The 19121-nt window shown below is 44.9% G+C and overlaps 1 protein-coding gene across 3 annotated transcripts in view; it reads right to left on the reverse strand.

The window, feature by feature from the left end:
• Window positions 1–19121, reverse strand: part of SUPT6H (SPT6 homolog, histone chaperone and transcription elongation factor) — a 35349-nt gene that overhangs the window by 9068 nt on the left and 7160 nt on the right. For 2 of the 3 annotated variants that reach the window (XM_041725551.1, XM_041725549.1), the window contains exons 2-25: window positions 14321–14462; window positions 13180–13338; window positions 13008–13084; window positions 12465–12657; window positions 12145–12229; window positions 11237–11510; window positions 10750–10851; window positions 10385–10501; window positions 9703–9792; window positions 9360–9502; window positions 8533–8681; window positions 8283–8381; window positions 7240–7369; window positions 7005–7155; window positions 6675–6829; window positions 6298–6493; window positions 5775–5914; window positions 5544–5661; window positions 4553–4629; window positions 4168–4303; window positions 3725–3862; window positions 3479–3646; window positions 2013–2140; window positions 670–877 (exon numbers count right to left, since the gene is read on the reverse strand). In XM_041725551.1, the coding sequence (XP_041581485.1) occupies window positions 670–877; window positions 2013–2140; window positions 3479–3646; window positions 3725–3862; window positions 4168–4303; window positions 4553–4629; window positions 5544–5661; window positions 5775–5914; window positions 6298–6493; window positions 6675–6829; window positions 7005–7155; window positions 7240–7369; window positions 8283–8381; window positions 8533–8681; window positions 9360–9502; window positions 9703–9792; window positions 10385–10501; window positions 10750–10851; window positions 11237–11510; window positions 12145–12229; window positions 12465–12657; window positions 13008–13084; window positions 13180–13338; window positions 14321–14429 (3342 nt within the window). In that variant the 5' untranslated portion in view covers window positions 14430–14462. Of the gene's footprint in view, window positions 1–669; window positions 878–2012; window positions 2141–3478; window positions 3647–3724; window positions 3863–4167; window positions 4304–4552; window positions 4630–5543; window positions 5662–5774; window positions 5915–6297; window positions 6494–6674; window positions 6830–7004; window positions 7156–7239; window positions 7370–8282; window positions 8382–8532; window positions 8682–9359; window positions 9503–9702; window positions 9793–10384; window positions 10502–10749; window positions 10852–11236; window positions 11511–12144; window positions 12230–12464; window positions 12658–13007; window positions 13085–13179; window positions 13339–14320; window positions 14463–14582; window positions 14779–19121 lie in introns of all 3 variants that reach the window. The other variant, XM_041725550.1, reaches the window with a different exon arrangement.

The following is a 19121-nucleotide window of genomic DNA, read 5'->3' on the forward strand; positions in this document are numbered from 1 at the left end:
CCAAAGGCAGACATTCATGCACTGAGCTACCCAGGCATCCCAACAAGGGCTTTCAGTGGCCCCCATCAGGGTTCTCTTTTCTTCCCCTTCAACATTTAAGATAGGAAGTTTTCAAGTTTTCTCTCCCATGCAACGTTCTAGAATAAAAATGCTTCACAGAATCCCGATGTGTGAAATAGACACATGCAAAGCTGTGCTACTGGAAAGGAGGAGAGGAGGTGCGCCTGGATGGCTCAGAGGTTGAGCACCTGCCTTTGGCTCAGGGTGTGATCCCAGGGTCCTGGGATCAAGTCCCGAATCAGACTCCCTGTGAGGAGCCTGTTTCTCCCCCTACCTGTGTCTTTGCCTCTCTGTCTCTCATGAATAAATAAATAAAATCTTAAAAAATAGGAAAGGAGGAGAGGAGGTCTAAAAGAAAACTTGACTGACAGCAATCCCTACCCCGCACCCCCTTGTAGTGACTGTATCAGTTTGAGACTCCCTTGGCTCCTTAAGAGGCAGAGTGAACACTTCCTTGAAAAACCCAGTATAGCGTGGGGAGGGAGAAGAGAGGATCAAGTCTCACATGTTAACAGTATCAGAAGTTTTCTGGAGATTTGATGGCTGAGTTTCCTCCCAACTAGGCTACCTGGGATGATTTCTGTGTCAGGCCTCTACATTGTCACCCACCTGCCTCTCCAGTTCTTCTGCAAAGGCATCAAGGTCCAGGTCCTTGAGTCGCTCTGGGTTTTCCAAGATTTCTTCAAGGGCTCCTGCAGGGTTGGCATCCTCAGCTGATTCATCATATTCCAGAGCATCCACTGCCATCTTCCTGGCCCACTCATAGGTCTCAGGGTGGACTCGGGAACCATCAAGAACCTCAATGTATGAGTCAGTGCTGAAGGCAAGGCAGAAAAGGGGCAAGGATATAAAACAAGAAGCTTCTAGTAACAACCCAAATGTCCACCAATGGGGAATTGGTTAAATAAATTAGGGTACCTCCATACAATGGAATACTATACAGCCATTAAAAATAATGAGGTAGATCTATGTGTGCTGACATGGAAAGATGGCCACAATATACTGATACGTGAAAAATGCACTGCAAAACACTATGAACCGTATGATCCCATTTTCGTAGTAAATGGGTAGTTAGTAAATGCATAGCAAAAATAAAATTTAGGAACGTTGTAGTATACACCAAATCGTTATGGTAGTTATCTCTGGGGGGTGGGATTATGGGGGACTTCCACTTTCTGCATAATACTGCTATACATTGAATTTTATATAATGAACTTAAATAAGTGTTACAGTAAGATAAAACAAGAAGGGGGAAAGAGACTTCTGAAAATTTGCTGGCAGCTATTTTCCCCCATAAAGCCTTCCCAGGCTGGTCTTGCCCGTGCACTCACATGGACCTATGTTATTCGTGGAGTGTTACAGCAAAGCTGGGTGGAAAATGAAGTTTTAGAACTTGAAGCCTATTTCCCCACTGATTTCCATTACTGAATGAGGAGCTATGTGCCCGTGGAAAAGATCCTCCAAAGACTGAGTTGATAACTTCTGGAGAGGAAGAGGTCAATGGTGAAGTCCAAAGTCCAAGTGAATAGAACTTTCTCTCAATAACATCATCTCAAAACATACCGAATCTCTCTCCCCCTTCCTTACTTCCTCATACCCCCACACTCCTTTTCCATTGCCCCTGCCAGTCCCACCCTTACCTAGCCATGGTAGATGGTAATAAGAGAACATGTTTGTGTTTACTGAACGAAGTCTTATATGTATCCTGGCCTTAATTTATGAAGTTAAGTTGGTTCTTTTTATGATTTTCTCACACAAAAAAAGTTTCACACAATTGAACCGATCTTTTCCATAGGTCAGAGGCTCTTGACTTTCAATAGAGGTTCCTCACCTTTGCTTTAAAATATTTCTCAATTCAAATACCTTGGGCCCTTTGACAGCCCTAATTCCCTGAATCCCCAAAGCAAAGCCCAAGGGACCTCCTCCTGGCCCACCCAGGCAGAGGGCATCACCTGTCCCCCAAGGAGGCTGTGTCAATCTTGAGGAAGCCAGCACAATTCATGAAGACTTTGGGACCCATGTGGCACATGGTGACCAGCTGGGTCCGGCTCTCGAGCCTGGTGTTGTTCTGCTTCAGGATCTAGGGGAGAGGTGTGGGGTGAACCAGAGCAGTAGGCAGGCCTCCCCCCTCCCTGCCTGCTTTCATGTTTCTGGGAAACCCTCTATGATGGGAACTCTCTCCCCATGCCTCAATATCTAACACTATACCCTACTATTTTAAAAATTATTTTAATGAACTATATTACACTTGCCAAAGGTAACTAACGTATGGCTTAAAAATTAATGATATAATGGGGCACCGGACTGGCTCAGTCAGAAGAGCATATGACTCTTTTTTCTTTCTTCAAGGATTTTATTTATTTATTCATGAAAGAGAGAGGCAGAGAGAGGCAGAGGGAGAAGCAGGCTCCCTATAGGGAGCCTGATGTGGGACTCGATCCCAGGACCCTGGGATCACTACCCAAGCCAAAGGCAGATGCTCAACCACTGAGCCACCTGGGTGCTCTGAGCATGTGACTCCTGATTTTGGGGTTGCGAGTTTCAGCCCCATATTGGGCGTAGTGATTAAACAAAAACTTAAAAAAAAAAAAGTTAACGATAAAACATATATCCAACAACCCCACTACTCATCTTAAGCAAAAGAGTATTACCCATGCTTCTAAAGCTCCTTGCATTCCCTTTCAACTCCTGACTGAAATCTATTTTACCACTTGAATAAACCACTGTCCTGAGGTTTGTGTCTAGTACTTTTCCCACTTCCACTTTTTTTTTTAAATATTTTTTTGAGAAAAAGAGAGAAAGAGGGAGAGAGAGCATAAGCAGGGGAATGGAAGGCAGAAAGGGAGAAACAGACTCCCCATTGAGCAAGGAGCCCGACATGGGGCTTGATCCCAAAACCCTGGGATCATGATCTGAGCCAAAGGCAGACACTTAACTGACTGAGCCACCCAGGTGCCCTTCTTACTTTCTTCCATCTGTTTTTTTTTTTTTTTTTTTAATTTATCTATTCATGAGAGAGAGAGAGAGAGAAAGAGAGAGAGAGAGAGAGAGGCAGAGACACAGGCAGAGGGAGAAGCAGGCTCCATGCAGGGAGCTGGATGTGGGATTCAATCCCAGGTCTCCAGGATCACATCCTGGGCTGAAGGCGGGGCTAAACCACTGAGCCACCCGGGGTTCCCTCTTCCATCTGTTTTAAATTCTGGTTTACAGCTATCTTTCCCATGAGCCACTTGGTATAGTAGTGAAGAGCACAGCTGTGGCCACCTGAGTCTAAAGTCTGACTTGGACTCTCACTAGTTGGATGACTATGGACAAGTCTCTTTACCTAACTTTGGCCTTTTGCCAAATCATACTGGCATAGTGTAAAGACTCAATGAAATGGGAACGTTTCTTATTTTCTGATTCAACCCAACCCTACCTTTAGGAGATGGGTCCCTTTTCGAGGTCCCAGGCCACAGACATACTGGATTAAGGCCTGGCTATACGGGTGAGCGATGGCACGGTTGACATCGACCCCAACCTCATTAACTCGGTTGATAAATTCACAGTACAAGGCGTTGAGCAGCTCCTCTTTTACCACATGCTCCTGTGGACACACAGCAGGCAGGGATAAGATGACTGTGCCTTTCTGCCTGCGTAGGCTTATCTGTCAAACCCTACTCACCTGCAAGGGATGAAACTTGAGACACAGAATATCTTCATCAGAGCTGCACACCTGGGCAAATTCAATCAGAGGGTCCTGGATGCGCCGGGCCAGGGAGACGGCCTGTCTCAGCACTGGAGGATAATCCCGGAACTCTGCCTAGAGTCAAATGAGGACCAGCAGGACCATTAAGTTCCCTCAGGTGCCAACAGCAAAAGGAAGTCCAAAGCATTCTGACTTTAAGTGACTTTCTCATTTCCTCTGGGGCCCTGTTTTTCTGGGGCCAATTTAATCTGCAGGGCTCCTAATCTGAGCCATGACTGGCAAAATGAAGCATCCTGGGATGGGTTGAGTAAGTGCAGTCCCTTGGTGGTGCCCTTGGTCACCTTCATTTCCCTAATGAATTTCCCTGGGATTGACAACTATCACTTGTGCAGGTCCTAAGACTGGGGCTCCAGCATTACCTCCGATTTCTTGCTGTTCATATAGAGAATGGCCAACTCATTATCAACCAGCTCCACCCCAACAGAGGACAGCTGTTGGCCCTGGTCCAGCTCATGCACAATGCGCTTCACATCTTCAATCAACATCTGGGCGTCCCTGGAGGGATGAGGGGTGTTGGTCGGGGCTCTTTCTGAATTGTTTCTCAGGGATAGGTAGACTTATGGCTGGGATGCGGGTAAGGTGGGGGAGGAAAAGGCTTTGAAGACAAAATACTCCCTGGGGATGGGAAATTTACCAAGGGTCTACAGAGACACATGCTCACTTTTTTAGAGGCACATACCAGATTCAGTAAGAAGGGATGAATGAATTTAAGCTAGGTCTAGTCTGATCCCCTGGTGTTCCTACCTGTTTTCTCCTGCGACTGTCACCACATGAGGCTTTTTGTTCAGGAGAAATTTCTTTAGGGTTTCAATGTCTTGAGCCTGGATTAAAATAAAATTGGAATTGAATGGCTCTGAAGATATGGAGATTTCTAAAAGTTTGCTCTCCCTAAGTAATGCCGAGACCTTATAAGACCAGAGAAAAGTAAGCTATATGATACATACACACTGTCTAACTGGAACACAAACAGAATACTAAGACCTCTGGTTATATATCCATTAACATTTCCTAAAATTACTACGCTTCTGGCTTGTACTCAGTTGTGATCAAACAACCTGGGTCTTCCTTTTCTTCCTTCCTTTCTTTGTAGTAGTCTCTACACCCTACCTGGGGCTTGAACTCATAATCCTAAGATCAAGAGTGGCATGCTCCTCTGACTGATCCAGCCAGGAATAAACATATTTAGGTTTTGCTAACATAAACCACTGCTTGGCTGTTAGGGCTATTCTAATCTCATTTCAACGTTTTTTTTTCCTTAAAAAAAAAAAAAAAAAAAAAAAAAGGATTGTTAAAAATTACTTTAGGATGTAACCCTCTTCAGCAAAACGGAGATATCTTTATGTTAAAAAAAATCAGAAACATATACCTGAGATGAATTCAAATTCCTTTTTCCTTGGGGAAAAAAAAAAAAAAAAAACAACACACTGAAAGGCTAAAGCTGGGAAAAGGTTGGCTTAATGCCTCACTGGCTTTCAGCTCCTGGAACAGTATGACCCAGATGCACACAAGGCCTAGGACTTGGCCTCTAGCCAGAAGTAAATTCTGCACCAGAACTTGAGTGCCATCTACTGCTTATGAAAGTGAGACTTTATCTTAGGACTCCAGGGTTCAGCAACCAGGTAGAGATTATCGGGGTCTTGTATAGGATGTTGTATAGACCACAAACATGTATCCCCAGTGCAACTGTGAAATGCACTTAAGATGTACACTTGGTTACCCCATCCCAGCCACGTACCTTCTTTTCCCTTTCCTCCTCTCTCCACGCAGTTCGCCGTTTGGTAAAATGTGGCAGCCGAAGGAAGTCTGTCACTTCTCCTTCGCCATTGACCAGGGCACAGAATACAGGATGATCTCTGTCAACCAGACCAGAACAGTGCAATAAATCAGAAATAAGAGAATATAAGTAAGAGAAGAATGAGATTAAGAGGGAAGGGGTGAGGCCGGGCAAGCACGAATGGGCAGTTACCTGGCAGAGGAGAAAGCAATGCCTAGGACTCGGATGCCCTTCCCTTGGTTCTCATCCATAAAGTCATCGTCTTCCTCTACCTGTTGATCTGGCCGGTATGGTGCCACCCTCAACCAGTTGTAGAGTTTTCGACTACATGCCTGAGGAGAAGACACACAGATACTATGGCCAAGAGGCTAACCAAGTGTGCTAATAAGGAAACAGATGTGGGCACGTGTGTGCAAAGGTTTTAACGACATGTGCACATGCTCTGAGCCCTTGGCAAACTTTTGGTATGAAGGCATACCTTGCTTTTGGAAACAGGAGTATATAGAGGACAACAATATAAGCCAAAAATTTGGATTGGGGGTGGGAGCCGAGAGGGTCCTCAAATGGGGAGGTCTTGGAGTGATCTGTAGCCTTGTTTGCAGTCCCCCTGATTACACTCTACCCACCCGGAGAAGACCACTATTAAGGGGTTCCTGTGCTCTCCGCTCTAGTTTGGGGAAACCATGACCTAAAGACCATGAGTTTCTGCCTTAACCTTTATGACGTATTCTTTGGCTTCGGCCAGCAGCTTATTTTTGAGTTCCTTGGCCATCTGCACGTAGAGGAACTGCTGCAAAGCTCGTTCAATAGCCATGGTGCGCTGTCGGTTCCATTCCTGCACCTGGTGGCTGAACTCATCTCGGTAATAAAACTGTTTGATCTCTTCGAAATAGGTCTGGTCATTGCCATAGCTGAGGAGAGAACACTGTAATGTCAGGGTGGGGAAGAGAGGGGATACTCAAATGTCCCCAAACACAAGTGAGCCAGGGACAATGGCTTGCTTGACTCTGAAACTGTGATTCACATTCCTGAAGGCCTGCCCCCCTCATCAAACCCTCCCCCAAACAGTCCCCAGCTGAAAGCTTTGCTTACCCTTCTACCCCCTTCATGTCTATGCTGATGTCAATGGTGAGCAGCCCTTCGTCTTCAGCCAAGCAGATCTTGAGGAACTGGTCATCTCTCAGTTCCTTAACAGGCTTGTTCTTTAAGTACTTGAAAGAATAAGCGTAGTGGGCTTCATCGACATCCTGTGTACAGCAAGAGGAATCATCAGCCTACTAATAGGCTGGCTTGACCATAGGAGCAAAGAGTGCCTCTTTGCTCATGGGCAGACAGCTCAGCTGAGCACAAAAGCAAGAAACTCAATCCAGTTGAACATAAAGCTGGACCACATGTTAGATCGAAACCTTTCAACCAGCTCACCTTTCTGCCTTTCTTGGTGGGGGTTATATTTAGCTTGGCTCTCTCCTGGAAGGTTTGCCTCAGCACCTGTCGGACAAGGGGCTCTCGGGCAATCTGCAGGGCTACCATGTAGCGAGCACCTTCCAACACAGCTTCTGGTGTCGGGAATTGGCTGTGGGGAAATGGGGCAGCTGCAGAATGACAGTGCCTTGGCCCCCAGGCCCCTCTTCCTGCCAGCCACTTGTTGCATGCCTACCTGCAGACATAATCCTTGGCCAGCTCCAAAGGCTCAGCAGGGAACTGCTCTGTCTCGTGCCGCTGGTAGCTATCCCGGAGGTTTTCCCCAAACTGCTCCGGAGTAAGCCCAAACTTTTTGGCCAGACCATCTAAAGCAAACAGGAGGGTGAAAGGTAAGACAACAGCTACGCTGACAAATCTCTTTGGTCTCCAAGTTCAGAGCAGCAATTTTGGGAACTAAACTGTAAAAGGGTCACAAATAAGCAGGACCAGGAAGTTTATGGATAGTGAAAAATGGTAGGGTGTGGGGAAAGGGCGGCAGGTGCCATGTCCAGTCATGAAGGTGACTAGCAGTAGCCCCAAAAGATGGATGAAAAAGATAAAGCATTCAAGCAGAAACCAAAATAGGAGCAGAAGAAACCTGAGAAGCTAAAAGTGAAGGACTTGGGGAAGGGACCTACAGGTGGAATTAAGAAATCTGGCAAAAAGTAAGTTGTTTCTTGTGCCCAAGGCAATGATGACCTTTAATTCCATTCCTGTTTAAATATCTGGATTCCCTGTCACAGCATCTGTTGCCACCTATGACAACAAAGTATTGTCTTATATCCTATTATATGTTTAAGGATAAACTTTGTTTAAAAAAAAAAAAACAAAAAAACAAAACCCAACCAATCTTAAAAAAAAAAAAAAAAGTAAAACAAAACAAAACACAAAAAAATTTGCCTTTAAGCACCCAACATGCTGTTATCAGGCAGCAGAAATAGGAATTTTCTTTGACTCCTGGGCTCAAAACTAAGATGGAAGTTACAGTTTAATGAAAGAATCTCTCAAAGATAGGATGGACTCCATCCCTCTGATCATGTGAGCTTCTCATTCCTTCAGGTAGTTAGGGAAAGGTTGGACCATTACTGTGGGCTGGGTGTTGGTAATGTGGGCAAGTGTTCAGAATTGCACTGGTGATTCGCTGAAATGACTAAATCCTTTTCCTGCCCACTAGTGGCAATCAAAGAACTCCCCTTGCTCAGGGCTAAATACACCGGATACAAAGCAGCTAGCTTTTACCTAGCCCAGCACTTTGGCAGATGGTGTACATGTCTCGGCGGGAGGCCTGCTTGAGCTCTGGGCCCCTCTGCTCCTCATCTTCTGCCTCTTCACCCTCACCTGGGAAGAAATCCTGAGTTACTGTTCTAGTTTCCAGTCACTCCCAAGGACCTGACATATGTAGAGAAGCCCCAAAGGGCACTCAGCCCAGGCCATCCTAGGGGATGTTGTGGCCATCAAGCCTCCCCAGGTTTTCCTTTCCAGCACTCACCTTCCTCATCTCCCTCTTCCCGTACACGCTTTAGCTTCTTGCGGCTGGCCTTGGCGGCATTCTGCATCTTGGGGATATCACGACCATAATAAAGCAAGAAATGGTTGTAGACATCTTTCAGCTCATCCATTGACTGTACATCCTTCAGCCTGGAGGAAAGAGACATAAAACTTCAATTGTCACTGAGTAGTAGAATAAATCCAGTTCTGCTACAAGAAGCCCAATTCCCATGAAGCAAGATCTCAACTGGAATGGGGCCTATGTTCTTCAATTATTAGAGATACACACCACCACCACCAGACCATGACTTACTTTCAACTACGGTATCTGAGAGAAGGAATATGTCAAATGATGATCATTAGAAATGGATAAAAAAAGGGAAAGACGAAAAAAAAAAAAAAAAAAAAAAAAAAAGGAAAGACAGTTGAAGCATCATGTCTCTAGCAAAGTTCAGACTCTGAGATAGCCTGTCCCCCTACTCCACCAGCTTCATGACACTGGCCACTAAAGTCATCTGCTCCCCTCCCATACTCGTTGATTGCAGGCTCATCAAGATACTTTCTGGTTATAATTTGGTTTCCAAGTAACTTTATATGCAGAGAATTTTCAGATCAGCAAACATGACATTCTTATTCTTTTAACCTTTTTCACCAATATAGATAACTAAGATGAATTTGTTTGCCAAAAAGATCACTTTTGATGTGGTGACAAATTGGATTTCTAAAGGATGGGCCCTGTGCTGAGGATTTCGTAGGTTATGCTGCTCCCCAGGGGCCCATCTTAGGTCTGAGGGCTCTCTGTAATGGAATAAACCCTGCACATGTTACCTCTCCATGTCAGTGGTATCCAGAGCCCGGATGCCATCAGCAAGAGGTTTATCAGGGTCAGCGGAGATCTGCTCATACTGGTAGGCCTGCATCTTTTCAAACAGCCGTGTTAGGTTCTCTTTGCGAATCCTCAGTTGGGTCCACTAGGACAAGATAGGGCAGGGGTAAGGGCTGGTGTTTGGCCCTGGAAACCCAAAGTTGCTCTATTCTTTACCGGGAGACCCTGAGGAGAGCTTGACAGAATGGAGAGGTTTGGGCTGCCACCATACAGGAGGCTTAGGCTCTTGAAGTAGTGGTTCCCAGTCCCCACCTCAGCTTCTTAGAGGGTACGGATCCATCTTACCTTTTCATCCCATTGCCACACCCTCCACAGGTCATTGATGTGCAACTCAGGCTCCACATACTCCTTACGGTAGAAAGCAATAAAAGGCACCTAAAGTTGCAAGGAGACCGCAGTCAACCAGAGTGGAAAGATCTGTAAGAAGCTCCTTTGCCAGAGGGGTAAGTGGCTCCAGAAAATTCAAGTCAGAAACATGGCCTCCCTCAGAGGCTCATCAAGGGCACCTGCTCTCCCCCATAGGGGAAGATGATGCTGCAGACAGGTGGCATCATTCTCCTGATCACTAGAGTCTCCTCCTTTGCTTCTCACACTCTTTGAGCCAACGTAAGGACATATGTGAGGACAGGAGAAGAGGACTCTCTACCTGACAGGCAGCTCCCCTTACCCTCATCCTTCAGCTGAAAAAAAAAAATTTTTTTTTTTTTTTTTGAGAGAGAGCTAGTGAGAGAGGACGTGCATGCACAAGTGGAGAAGTGGGGGTGTGGGAGAAGTAGAGGGATATGGAGAGAGTCTCAAGCAGGCTCCACGCTGGCGTGGGCCTTGATTCCACAATCCTGAGATCATGACCAGAGCCAAAAATCAAGAGCTGGACACTCAATTGACTGAGCCACCTGGGAGCCCCCCTACCCACCCTGCCCCCACTGAATTTCTAACCAATGAGCCATTAGAGAGCTTCAGATGCTACCTCAAAGTGTTGATTTCGCATGAAGCCCAGAGCTTCTTTAATCTTCTGAATTGTGCTGGGCCCTTTTCGACTGAAGCTGCTGGTTGGCTGCCCTCGATCTAGGTAATCACAGCTTTCCTAGAGCCAGAAGAAAGAAAGAAATAGCAATAACATTGTTACTTGTTTTGTCTTACCACACATGAAACTATTTCATGTCAGAGGATAACTTTGTCTGATAAAATCTAGAAAAATCTCTCATACACCTGCAGACACCCATACTGTCCTGTACTAGGCACAGAGATGTTTGGGGCATGGGAGGAGCAGGTCTTCAGCTTGATGAAATGGCTTCCGGTTCATGTCAAAATGAGGATCTTTTTTTTGGGTACCTGCAGAGAAATGGTTGGTGTGGCAAAGGCATTCCTGTAGATCCAGTCAGCTTCCTCTTCTAGTTCATCATCTTCAGCCCCCTTGACTGGAATGGAGCGGAGCTGCAGGGGATAAGATGAGACTGACTTTACCCTGTATCCCATGTAGGAAACACATATACCATTTACATATAACATTCCAGGACACAAATGTGTGTTCCACACACACACATTTCCAGCACCCTAGAAGAGCACCATCTTGGCACGAAGTAGACACCTTATATATTTACTAAAGAAAGAGTGCCATTTCAAGAAGCATAAGCAGCACAAGAGCCTTCTCTAAAACCCAGACTCCCTGCACTTCCTGGTCAGATGGGGTTCAAGGCCAACTTCCTATATACCATTCAACATCAGATTACTACTAGATTATTTCTCTGCTACAACCCCAGGAGCAAGGAGGCTCAGGGCAGGCAATGACAGATTGGCAGAAGGAAAGAAGCTTTCTTACCTGGAATCTCTCAGGCAGGTCAGTGGCTCGGATTTCATTGTCCTGATCTGTGAGGTGGCTGCTTTCCAGCTCGCTGGGCTCATACATCTCAAAGATGCTCCTGCGGCTCACACGTTTCTTGGTGGTCTTCTTGGGGCGCACTCGGATCTCACCTTCAGCCTCATCATCCTCATACTCATACTCTTCCTCCAGTTCTTCATCATACTCATTGTATTTCTCAAACTCGTCATAGTCAAAGTCCACACCAAAAATCTCCTGGGCTTCCTGCAGGGCCCTGTGGGTGACAACAAGAGGCATTTGGCGTAGGCTCTAGTGAGAGGAAACAGATGCAGCCCATGCAGAGATCCTCTGCTTGCCCCAAAGGAAACCCAGAATGTTAAGAGAAAGGTAAATCTTAAAAAGCATACTTACTGTGCAATAAAGGCTTAGTTAGGGAAGATTTCTGGGAAAACTATTATTTATGGAAGATAAAAGCCCATGGTTGGTATGTGCCAGTGTTGGGAAATCAAACAGCACAAGGGCAGGTAGGTCCATATTCTGCTCAGCAGATATATCTTCTGCTAAGGCATTACAGTATCCTCTTAGAGCAAAAGTTTTCTTACAACAAAATTACACTTAGAAGGCAAATGTTTAAATGAATAAACATGGAGCTACAGGTGCAGAGGGAGGCTGGATGGAGACCTACACACGTGACTCCACCCTGATTCCACAGTGGCCCTATAATGTAGAGAGCTCTCAGGGCTTCTAGGAGCAGTGTGAAATTCTTGCCTAGTAAAGGTTATCTAAGGCAAGGAAGCCAAACAGTTGAGAGCTGGGATGTCCCAGTTTTGGCAGAAACCTCACTTCCTCCTTCCTGACTGTACCTACTCAGATGTCTGTATCACCACCCTGTACCAGACCCCACTCACGCATCTGTGTATCCAGGAAGCTTTTTCCGCCACTTAGGTTTTTTCAGAGGCTGTCCGTCATCATCCACAATAAAGTCATCGATGTCTGGGCAAGGAAGGAAGGGATTAGTGCTCAGAGGCAGAGCATGAACCAGGACTGAATGGCTTTAGTTCCTACTATGTAGGAGGCCAGTGAGAAGAATAGGGAGGCTCGTAAAAATGAACTTTCTGTCAAATGCTGCAAGCCCTATAGCTGAAGAATGGTTTCCCATCCTGCTCTTAGGGTCTATGCAATCCCAACACCCACCCAAACGCAGGCGTTCCTGCCTGATGTCACATACCTGATTCTTCATCATCTTCCTCCTCCTCCTCTGGAGGAGCCATGGGGGCCTCCACGGCTTCCTGCCCTTCTTCCCCTTCCCCATCCTGGAAGATTTCCTCTGCAATAGCCTCTTTTTCATGTTCCTCTTTGCCATATTCTTCCTCGTCGTCATCCTCGTCATCTGACATTTTTTTGACACGTCGGTATTTTTGCTAGGGGTGGGAAAACCTGTCTCATCAGGGCCTGAGGGGACTAGCATAAGGATGCTTGTTTTCTAGTCTCATTCTCATATCCCCACCATAGTTCCACTGACCAAGGGAGATGGCAAAGAACACATTAAGTTATGCTTTTTCAGCACTAAGGCCTACCCCTGAAACTCTGACAGGCCTTTTTCTAACAGGCACCCAGATGTGGGATGCAACTCTAGTCTCCATGGCATAAGGACACGGAGCAATATTCTCTTCTCCCAAATTGTTCTGGAGGTGTCTTGTCCCCCAAAATCATTCAATTTCAAGGGCTTTTTCCTTCATCCCCGGGGACAGAGACAAAGAATGACACTTACTCCTCTTTTGACTTTGACACCCAAATTCTCCTCAATGAGGTCAAAATCATCATCCTCCAGGCGGTCATCAAAAGATGCTGGAGAAAACAAAGTGTTACCATGGTGATGTGAAGGCCCCTTCTCCACTGCAACTTCCACCCCAGCCTTACTTGACTGAGGAGAGACTACTCACTGCGTTTTCTCTTCTTGTGGCCAACATCATCTTCTGAATCACCAGAGTCACTACCCTCATCCTCCTCCCCTTCATCTTCATCATCATCATCATTGATAAAGCCTTTCAGATTGCCTTGCTCATCCTGATCATCTAGGTTCTCTTCCTCCTCCTCCTCATCTGGAAAACATGTATGTTTGAAGCATAGAGTTTGGGTAACGGGTTGGGGTGGGATAGGGCCACCTGCTTAAACTGTGATTCTCTTTCTGCTCTAAACCTAATGATATGGGGGATCCCTGGGTGGCGCAGCGGTTTGGCGCCTGCCTTTGGCCCAGGGCGCAATCCTGGAGACCCGGGATCGAATCCCATGTCGGGCTCCCGGTGCATGGAGCCTGCTTCTCCCTCTGCCTGTGTCTCTGCCTCTCTCTCTCTCTCTCTGTATGACTATCATAAATTAAAAAAATAAATAAATAAATAAAATAAACCTAATGATATGGGTGCCATGTTAACTTTTCAGTCTCACCTGAAGATATAAAACATGATCACTAACTTAGAGCAGCAGCATCTGGAAAAGTAGTATCTCCTTTCTATGTTCACCATCTGTCTTTAGGCAAGATGATCCTCCTAATTATTTGGGCTCTTCAAAGTCATACTAGGGTTTTTAGAGCCACCAATAATCTTTGTTTCCATCTTAGTTTATAAATTCAGCAGCCATATGATTTCTTCTATAATACTTTTAATAAAACTTGTATTTACCTTTCTGTCTTTAAAGCCATTTCATGATTCTACTCTGCTGAGGATCCTAATGATTGGGTTTGGCCAGAGAATAGAAAACTGGGCACATAAATACCAACACTGCTAGGTCTCTCAAAGAGGAAAACATTATGTATATATTTATTTGTTGGTTTACTCTCTGTCCCCTCCCACTAACATAAACTCCATGATTGCAGGGTCTTTATTTCATACTCCAATTCTAGGCACAGTGCCTGGCATACAGCAGACAGATGCTCAGTAAGTATTCGCTATAAATTACTGAAAATTCTCAAGCTGGTACCTCATGTGTGATAACTTCTGTGCTCAGCCTGAGCCTCTCATCAGCAAGAATCCAACTATCCAAAGCTTAGCAATAGTGGGGAGAAGCTTGAGGCTGGGGCCTCCTCACCGTCATCCTCCTCTTCCACAAATTTCTTGGTGACTCGGGGCACCACTTCGCCTTCATCATTGTACTCTTCCTCTGACTCCTCGGCCTCGCTTTCCACAAAATCAGACATGTTTGCAGCTTCTCACCGCCTGTCTAAGGATGACTAAAGAAGGAAGGAAGATAAGGATAAATGAGACACATGACTTTACAGAGTGTTCTTAACTCTTTCCACAAACAGCCTTTTAGCCACATGCCACTGCTCTGCCCCCTCAATCATTCCCACCTAAGAAGGAGACAGTTAAGAATCAGATGGGTTGGGATGCCTGGGTGGCTCGGCAGTTTGGTGCCTTTGGCCCAGGGTGTGATCCCAGGGTCCCGGGATCGAGTCCTGCATTGGGCTCACTGCATGGAGCCTGCTTCTCCCTCTGCCTGTGTCTCTGTCCGCCGCTCTGTGTCTCTCATGAACAAATAAATAAAATCTAAAAAAAAAAAAAAAAAAAAAGAATCAGATGGGTCCATTTCATCCATTTTCCACTCCTCCCATGGTTACTCCTCTTACGTGTGCCTTTATTTTATTTTTTTAAAGATTGATTAATTAATTAATTAATTAGAAAGAGAGAGAGAGAGAGAGAGAGAGAGAGAGAGAGAGGCAGAGACACAGGAGGAGGGAGAAGCAGGCTCCATGCCAGGAGCCTGATGCGGGACTCCATCCCGGGACTCCAGGATCGCACCCTGGGCCAAAGGCAGGCGCTAAACCACTGAGCCACCCAGGGATCCCCTACGTGTGCCTTTAAAAAGGTAAATGTAAATGAAAAAAATAAATAAATAAAAAGGTAAATGATTACACTGGACTTCTCTCTACATAGCTGACTTGAAAATCAGGAGTTTGAGCTGCATGGGTCCACTTACGGATTTTTTTCAATAAATAGAGTATTGTAGATATATTTTCTCATCCATGTGATTTTCTTAACATTTTCTTTTCTCAGGCTTACTTTAAGAATATGGTATATAGTGCATATAATGCCCAAAATACGTGTTAATGAACTATTCAGGTTGTGTTATGTTATCCCAGGCAATGGTAAGCTATTAGTAAAGTTTTTGGGGAGTCATAAGTTATATAGATTTTTGGGGTGCCTGAGTGGCTCAGTCAGTTGAGTATCTGCCTTCAGCTCAGGTCATGATCTCAGGGTCCTGGAATCGAGCCCTGCATCAGGCTCCCGGCCCCGTGGAAAGCCTGCTTCTCCTTCTTCTGCCTGCTGCTCTCCTGCTTGTGCTCTCTGTCAAATGAATAAACAAAATCTTTTTTTTTTTTTTTAAAGATTCTATTTATTCATGAGAGACAGAGGGAGAGAGAGGCAGAGACAGAAGCAGGCTCCATTCAGGAAGCCCAATGGGACTCAATCCCAGAACCCTGAGATCACGCCTTGAGCCAAATGCAGACGCCCAATTCCTGAGCCACAGGCATCCCTGAATAAATAATATTGAAAAAAAAGTTATAAACAGATTTTTGACTGCATGGAAGGCCAGTGCCTTTAACCCCTGCACTGTTCAAGGGTTAACTGTATACCAAAGAATTTTATCTCACTCATCATTTAGGGGCAAGGGCAAATGAGCAAAAAATTTAATGATTATGTAGGTAGGCATTTGGTGGCAGCAGTGAGATTCTATGAATTGCTCATAAGAAATTTGGGAAACAAGTGCCAACTTAATGACAGGCACTTTCATACACACTATACCTGGCTGCTGACAGAGTCAAAAGAAAAATTTTCAACAGATTAAATAATATTTCATGAACTTGAGCCCACTTGTGTGACTACTAGTTGGGAGCATTTGGGTGAAAAGGGGGTCTTTTTAGAAATATTAGAATCATAAACCTATTTTTACATTTACCTTCCCAGCAAAAAAACACTTTGAATGTGACTTTCATGGTCTACAAAACAAAGGCAGTATAGTTAAATGCAAAGATTGCTGGGCTCAAGAGTAGAGATCAAAACCTGGTCCCAACATCTACCAGATATATAAACTAAGCCAATTATTGAATTTGTCTGGATATCAGCCTCATCTGGAAAACAGGAATAGTGCTACCTACTTTGCCGAGTAGTTGAGACTATTACATAACACAGAGGGAAAGAACCTAGTTTACAGTTTCAAAAAATGTTAACTGAGTCTGATTTTGAATCTTGGGGTTAATTTTCCTCAGCATTCTATAATTTTGTACCAACCAATCCCAATTTTGTCTTCTACTTACCTGCTTTCAGACTCGTCCAGAGCCTGGAAATGGCAGAACCGTAACATGGAGTTTCCTGGGCCTTGTACGACTTTATTTTACTTAATTAATTTGATTGATTTATTTGACAAGAGAGAGAGAGAGAGAGAGAGGAAGAGAGGAGAAAGAATCTGAAGTAGACTCTGCACTGAGCACAGAGCCCAATACAAGGCTGGATTTCACAACCCTGAGATCAGGGCCTGAGCTGAAACCAAGAGTCAGAAACTTAACTGAATGTGCTTACCCAGGTGCCTCAGGCTTTGCAGGACTTTAAAAAATAGCACACATCATAACATCAAGATCCTATCCTGGAAACCTGAAGCTGGCTGTTGATAAACTCAGCATCAGTCCTCATCTTGTCCTGAATTATGGTCCACTGTGTATGTGCCCGTTTTTCACACTTAAGACCATAAGCTTCTGGGGCAGCCCCGGTGGCTTAGCGGTTTAGCGCCGCCTTCAGCCCAGGGCATGATCCTGGAGACCCGGGATTGGGTCCCACATCGGGCTCCCCACACGGAGCCTGCTTCTTTTCTGTGTCTCTGCCCTCCCCCTTTAATAAATAAATAAAATCTTTTTTTTTTAAAAGATTTATTTATTTATGATAGACATAGAGAGAGAGAGAGAGGCAGAGACACAGGCAGAGGGAGAAGCAGGCCCCATGCCGGGAGCCTGATGTGCGACTCGATCCCGGGATTACAGGATCGCGCCCTGGGCCAAAGGCAGGCGTGAAACCGCTGAGCCACCCAGGGATCCCCAAATAAATAAAATCTTAAAAAAAAAAAAAAAAAAAAAAAAAGACCATAAGCTTCTGGAAGTTAGAGACCCTACCTAACAGAAGGGCTAAAAAAAACCCTGAAAACAAATGGCAACACCAAGAGGCATCCCACGGCACTTTGTGATTCTGTACTATGTAAGCTGCACCCTTCTAGGCGTCTTGTACAAAACGGGAACCACTAAATATCTGTTAAATAAATTACTTACTTTCTCATACTGTTGCCACCTAACCAAGGAAAGATGGCAGTGGGATGGGAGAAAAGAGGAGGTTGGGTAACAGTTACCAGAAATGGTCTGAGCTCTAGAAGGAGCCTTAAGTGCTAGGGCTCTAATTCTTCTGAAAATTACTATTAGTGATATCAACTGATACCACAACCAATTAATTTAAGATTGACTGAACTCAAGGAAACAAAACTGAAGGTACCGTGTTCTGGTGGAGAGAGAGGGGCAATGATATGGTCTTATGTTCAATTTCAGGTTGAGGTTTCAGATGCTATTCAAGTATTACTGAATGACTGCCAGGTACATACATTCTGCTAAGACCTAGGAATTTGAGGAGAAAACAGGATTATTTGTTATTGAGGAGTGGATTTCTGGTAGAGGGAGAGAGATATGAAAACAAATAAGGACCAGAGGGGGTGCCTGGGTGTCTCAGTTGGTTAAGTGTCTGCCTTTGGCTCGATCCCAGGGTCCTGCATCAGGCTCCCTGCCGAGCAGGGAGTCTGCTTCTCTCTCTCCTGCTCCCCTTGCTTGTGCATGCTCTCTGTCAGATAAATAAAATCTTTTAAAAAAATAATGACCATAGAACAATTTTATGTATTATATGTAGAGACTAGGCATGGGAAAAGAATTAGAAACCAACCCACAACACTCACACAAAACTCAAGCAAGACTAATACAGGCATTTCCTTAAACAATTAAAAAAAAAAAAAAAGTACCCAGAGGAACAGTACTTACACATCTATCAAGTTCCAGACAGTTAAGAATACCTATTAACCCCTATGCTGTCCTAGGAGTTATACTGCACTTCTCTCTGCATTCAACAAAGGAGATGACAGAGACAAAATCACTTGTTCAGGCTGATGCAGATATCCAACACAAAAGCTGAGGTTTGAGTTAAGGTGTGTCTGATTCCAAAGTCACAGTTGTTTCTACTATATCAGCAGGTCTCAAAGTATGGTCCAGGGACCACCTTCTCCCAAGCATACGGTGGAGTTTTCCAGAGGTAATATAATGTGTTGTATCACAACATTGAGTGCAAAAACGAATATGAAAATCCAGCTATATTCTATTAAGACAGACACTAAAAAGATGGGGGTGGGGTGGGGCACCTGGGTGGCTCAGTTAAGCATCTGACTCTTGGTTTCGTCTCAGGTCATCTTGTGGTATGGGATTGAGCCCTGCATTGGGTGGAGTCTGCTTGTTCCTCTCCCTCTGCTCCCCCTAATCCTCACACTCCTATGCACATGCTCTCTCCCAAATAAATAAAATCTTTAAAAAGATTTGGGGGGAAAAAAAAAACAACATTGCTCTTCTCACTACTTTTGTTTTGGTTTCATAAAAGCATTATTTATATTAAGATGTAGAGGACTTACTATCACCCCCCTCCACAGCTTTATTGCCATATAATAGACATAAAACATTGTGTAAGTTTAAGATGTATAATGTGAGGCTGCCTGGGTGGCTCAGCGGTTGGGCGTCGTCTGCCTTGGGCTCAGGGAGTGATCCCGGGATCGGATCTAGTCCCGCATCAGACTCCCCTTAGGGAGCCTATTTCTCCCT

Source organism: Vulpes lagopus, chromosome 12, assembly GCF_018345385.1.
Source record: "Vulpes lagopus strain Blue_001 chromosome 12, ASM1834538v1, whole genome shotgun sequence".
NCBI lineage: Eukaryota > Metazoa > Chordata > Mammalia > Carnivora > Canidae > Vulpes > Vulpes lagopus.